At 35.3% G+C, this 6,000-nt stretch overlaps 1 protein-coding gene across 1 annotated transcript in view; it reads right to left on the reverse strand.

Moving 5' to 3' along the window:
* Positions 1 to 4,566: 4,566 nt before the first annotated feature.
* Positions 4,567 to 6,000, reverse strand: part of LOC110295226 (transmembrane protease serine 11C) — a 55,700-nt gene continuing 54,266 nt past the window's right edge. Inside the window, exon 10 of the mRNA XM_021163707.1 lies at positions 4,567 to 4,992. Coding sequence (XP_021019366.1) covers positions 4,831 to 4,992 — 162 coding nt within the window. The 3' untranslated portion in view covers positions 4,567 to 4,830. The remainder of the gene's footprint in view (positions 4,993 to 6,000) is intronic.

The raw sequence follows: 6,000 nt of genomic DNA on the forward strand, positions 1-6,000 counted from the left end.
TCTTTCCCTTTCCCCCTCCATCTTGCTGCAACCAACTAACTGCTCTATATGCTAATATAAATTTCAAATATGCCTTCATTTGTGGCTTTCTTTGTTGTATTTGTATAAAAACTCAGTGAAACTGTTACTGTATTCGAACATAGTATCTGGGATAACTTCAGCCTTCAATCACTAACAGCACAAGAATTAGCTGTGACTAATTTTTTTTTGAATTAACAGTTGTGTTTATTTCACTGACACTATTCCTCAACATTTCAAATTGAAAAATTAAGTTAGCTTGATTGTTTCTTAAACAAAGAGAATTCATTAAATAGCAAGTAAGTACAAAGGCTTGAGAGAAGTGAGTTTTTAAAAATAATCTTGGGCTGTTTACTTAATGAAACATTTTCTGTTTGGGAAGCCATTTCTACTTAAACTATGGTGTGTTCTGAAGGACAGTAAACTTATTATGCCCGAATGATTCTGAGTGGGTCTAAGTATACTTTCCAGTATAAATAAATGGTAAACAACCTGAAAAACAGCAAGATGGGGGGAGAGAAATGAGAGCAATCAGAGATCAAAGTAGAGTTGTTAGTGAAGACAGCTGGTTGTGACAAAACTGTTCTTTTTAGATATTGGCGGATCTGAGGAGGGAATCTGTAAGCCATAGAGCTTGCCACAATTAATAACCAAGACAGTGACATAGAATGGGATTCACACAGTGAGTGTACCCAAGAGGTGGCAGCCATAAATGCATCAGGCTTTAAAAGGGAATGGAGAATCAAGCAGAAAAGTGACCCTTCAGCTCATTCAAAGTTTGCTTGTTACCTCACTAGCCAAGAGGGATTGGTGTAGTGTACTTCAACATGCAGAACTTGTAGTGCTGTTTGCGAGGTAGTGAGGTCTAGGAGAGCTCGCACAAGTGCTGCCAACTCAGCATGCCAAGGGAAGCAGTAGACAGGATCTGAACAGCAAGGCTCTCGATGGAGACTTGGAATCAGTATAGAGTCTCTCCAGAGTCTGAAGGTGACTCATAGCTAAACTATATATGCCTTGAGGAGACTTAAGATATTCATGTAACGTGGTGCAATAAATTGTTTGTAGAACTGCGTGTAGCACCAGAGCAGCACCAGAAAGCACACACTGGAAAATAGCCTGGAGAAGAGACTGTTTTATGTGCCATAAAAATCCCGACTTTGTACAGTGGTACTATTTTAACTGTAACGCGTTTGTCTTTGCTCAGCCCACTTTCTCCCTTGGAACTACATACTTTTCTAATTAACTTCCCTTACTTCTACTGCTATTGTCTACGTGTTTAGGTCCAATTCCTTGTCCTAGTAAAAGAACATGGAATCTTTCCAGTGGGCCCCACCAAACCCCCATACCTCCTGACAGCACTCATTTATGTAATAAATGTAGTAATTACTTATATTCAGGGTATCGAGGTTCCTGTTGTTTAAAAAATTCTTTTAACTATTTAATCAATAATGATTGTATATATTCAAAGTGTAAAAATGATTTGATGTATGTATGTTTGTCAATCTCCAGCCCACAGCAACCGCCCTTCTATTTCTAGGTGATGAAAAGCGTTCTACGTGTAATAGATGATTCAGTATTTGTTTTACTGGTTTATTTCCTGTAGCATAATGTGCTATAAATTAATTCTCTTTTGTTTTCATATTTTAAAAATTATTTCACGTGTATGGTTTTTACCTGTGTCTATGCCTGTGCACCACGAGTGTGCCTAGTACTATTGTTGGACCCATGATTGTTTTATTTGTGATTTCTTTGGAAACTTGCATACTATTTTTCATAGTGGCTTTATCAGTTTAAATAATTTTTGAAAAGATTTTTATTTTAATTTTATATATGTGAGTACACTGTAACTGTCTTCAGACACAGGAGAAGAGGGCATCAGATTCCATTACAGATGGTTGTGAGCCACCATGTTGTTGCTGGGAATTGAACTCAGGCCCTTTGGAAGAGCAGTCAGTGCTCTTAACCTCTCAGCCATCTCTCCAGCTCCAAGTTTAGATTCTTATTAACAGTCCTCTTCCTTTCACTTATCCTAACAAGCATGAGGTGATAGTGCTGCAGTTTAATGTAATGTAATGATGAGTGAAGTTGAGACCCTGTTTGTAGATGTGTTGGCCATTTCTATATCTTCTCTGGGGAAAATGTTTAAGACATTCATGCATTTTAAAATCAGTTTGTTGGTTCTTGTTTCTTCTGGTGTGGAGCAGCTTGTTTTCTTGTGTATTTGGGGTGTTTGTCAGATATAAGGTTTACAACATGCTTTTTCTCAACTTCTAGGATGCATTTTCGTTTTGTTGACTGATGTGCAGAAAGTTTTTAGTTTATGTAGTTTTAATGCTTATTTTATTATTCCATGTTGTATGAGATTTTGGTCTCATACTCATAAAAATCATTGCCAAACTTGTGTCAAGGAGTTTTTGTCTTATCCTTGTATGGAAATTCAGAGGTTTTACAGTTTCAGATAGCATGTATAATTCTTTACAGTAGAGCTAGCTTTTGTGAAAATTCCACCTTAATTTCTTTACATGTGTTCAAGTCATGGGATCTTGAGAGTTTTCTTTTTATAGGAGAAATACCTATGACCTTGGTGCCCAGATGGAGAGAAACCATTATTACTGTTTTTCCTTATATTGAAGAAAGGGATTTTATTATTATACAGTGTATCAACCTGTAGATGGGGGTCATTTAATAATCCTTATTTGAATGTATCTGACAATACATGTCTTCACATGAAAGCATTTTCTGAATCAAAATAAAAGTATTTTATACTTTTCTAATGGAGGCAGTCCATATTCAGCAAATATAAAGAAATTAAGTGAAGGAGAGTATTGGTGGGTTAAGTCATTAGTGTGTATTAATTTTTTCTAATAGAACAAAATACATATGGCACATAGAATCTGTAACTTAAAAGTTATTATCAATAAACACAATACAGTCTTTATTATATTATATGACTGAATACTATTCTAACTATTCAGAACATAGCAGATTTTACATGAGGTAATAAATAACTCTTTAATTTTTTGAATCTGCCCCTATTTAATTTGAGGGGTTGTCAACCAAAGCCCCACTTCTTCCATGCCTGGCCCACGCTAGGTCAGTCTTAACCAATGTGCACATACTTTTATTTTGTCTATATCTATTTTCTAAAATACAAATAATAAAAAATTAATTCCTAGGGATATATAACAAGATAAGTTGAATGTTATAAAAGCATCCATGTAATGCACCTACAATTAATCCATAATGTTTCTGAGAAATTCTACATTTTAGAACATGATACGGAGGCCTAGTCTGGTTAAGCTACCAGAAAATCTTATTTTCTTTACCTAGTTATGTTTGTTAATTTCTTTTAGGCCCATTGGTCTTGCACACTTTATCTGCCTCAGTACAGGGGAACACCAGGGCCAAGAAGTGGGAGTGGGGGGGTAGGGCAGTGGTGGGGGAAGGGCATGGGGGACTTTTGGGATAGCATTGGAAATGTAAATGAAGAAAATACCTAATAATAATAAAAAAGAAATATTTAGGCCCTAACAATATCCTGTAACATAACAATCTGTTAAAATTGTAAGTTCTGAAATAGAGCTGTGTGATTTGGATCTCAGTCAATTAGAGGCTCTTTGATCTTGAGAAAACTGCTGGCCTTCTCTATACTTTAGTAAGCTCATCAACAAAATTGAAATACCAGGGGGACCATTTCCCTGGAGTTGTCCATTGATTTTAATTATGTATATTGCCTGGCATGAATAAGAATCAGTAAATATTAGTGAATATTATTAATACAATCTGTAGGAGGTACTAGGACTTTGTCATGATGTTTATGGTGGTAGTTGTAGATTGTTAGTGATGAAGCAGAGAAATATGAAGTCCTATAGAGACAATGATGGACTTTAGTCTGAGAAAGCAGTTGGATTAGATAAGGTTTTGGAGCAATGTCAACTGAGCATCAGAATTGACATAACTGTGCAGTTTCAGACACCTGTACCCTCCACTAGAATGTTTTTGAATGGGCAAAGTCAGAGTGACATGAGAACAATTTTTCATATTGTTTATCTAGTTGCTAATTTGTACTATTGAGACATTTTAAGAGTTGGAATACAAACAATGTGGCTTTATTTGCATTATGAATTAAAGCTAACTATTGAAAAAAAAAAGACCAATATGCCCATGGATAATGCTACTGTTGCAAGACAACCACCTTCTGACTTCAGTTTCACAGTCAAGAGAGAAGGAAAAGTCAGTAAACACTGTGATCTATTAATACACTCCGTGGAGTTATTATTTTGATTTCTATCACTTAAGATGAGGAAGAATTGGAAGAATTAGTTTTGACACAGAGACCAGAAAGAAAATAGATATATATTTCTCCAGTAACTCTTATGGGTAGTGTTACTACAATGCACCAGACTCTGTCCTCAAACACATTGATTCTGGAGAATCCATGAACTGGTCGGTAGAAGAGGGCTTATACAATTTGAATCATGTATAACTAATGCTCATGTGATATATTACCCAAATATCTGCCTCACCAAAGTAGCAGAGAGCCTTTCCTTAATAAACCAAAACCATATTCACTTTAATAATTATACCTATCCTCAAAATGGGTAAAGGAGAAAATTATATATTTTGGTTCAAAATCTCACTAAAGATACGCCAAACTTTAATAAACATTTTAAATCTAAAGTTTCATGCTGTTAAATTTTATATTTAAATGTGTAGAAGAGGAGAAATATCTAAGAAAATGTGGTTTGGGGATTACAAACATATTTAACAGCTATGTAACCACTGAGCTTGAATCTACAAAGAAAAACCACACTAGAGCCCAGTTTTGGATGTGATCCAGTCTCGATAGAATGTCACCCGAGTGTAGACACCAGGTTTGTTTGGAAGTGCACATTCATCGCCCCAGCTTACAATACCAGCGAGGAACCAGATGCCCTTAGAATCTTCACTAACTAATGGTCCACCAGAATCACCCTGGAGACAAAAAAAAAAGATATAGTTAATAATATATGTTAATGACAAAAATTATATCTGTTTTTCTTTTGTTGAAATGGCAGGGGAGACAAACAAAATAAAACAAAACAAAACACTTTGGATATTTCAATACTTGAAATGATGCTAGCCTAACTTATTTTATCTGTCCCATTATTATATGCTAAAATCCAGTATGTCAGTATACTTCTCTGACTAATGCAATGTAATAATGGAAAATTAGTATGAAAAGTTTCAACTTATTTATTAACTAGTTATTGAAGGTATTTCTTCTTATGCAAACACCACCATATTGAGGAACAGTCTTTCCTATATTACTGTTATGCTGAGGGAAAAATGAAGGTGTCTATTTACCCTCCACTAAATTGGACATAGTTCTCCATTTTTGAGCAAATGTTATTCCCTATATTAAGGAAAGTAACTTTTTATGTCACATTTTTGCTTTCTTGTATGAGAATACTAAGATTCGACTTTCATCACATTTCAAGTAGATGATACGTTGTTAAGTAATTGTGCTATACATTAGATTCCCCAAATTAGAATCTTCTTAAAGCAAAAATTTATAGCCTGTTCTGAATAGTATCCATCCCTTTCTTCCCAACTCCGTCCTTTAATAACTATTATTATTACTAAGGTTATTTGTTTTAAAGACATATTCTTACTTCTATATATGTTTATGTATGCCAGAGACTGTGGAGGCCAGAAGGGAGCTTAGATCCCCCAACACTGTAGTTAGAGGCAGGTGTGAGCCACCCTATGCTGGTGCTGGGAATAAAACTTAGTTAGGCCTTCTGCAAGAGCAGTGCATGCTCTTAAATGCTAAGCCATCTCTCCAGCCTCAGCAGACATCATTCTATTCTGTATTAGTGAGCCTATCTTTTTTTATTTTTAATATTTTTTTACGTATTTTCCTCAATTACATTTCCAATGCTATCTCAAAAGTCCCCTATACCCTCCCCCCACTTCCCTACCCACCCATTCCCATTTTTT

The sequence above is a fragment of the Mus caroli genome, chromosome 5 (assembly GCF_900094665.2).
Source record: "Mus caroli chromosome 5, CAROLI_EIJ_v1.1, whole genome shotgun sequence".
Classification (NCBI taxonomy): Eukaryota; Metazoa; Chordata; class Mammalia; order Rodentia; family Muridae; genus Mus; species Mus caroli.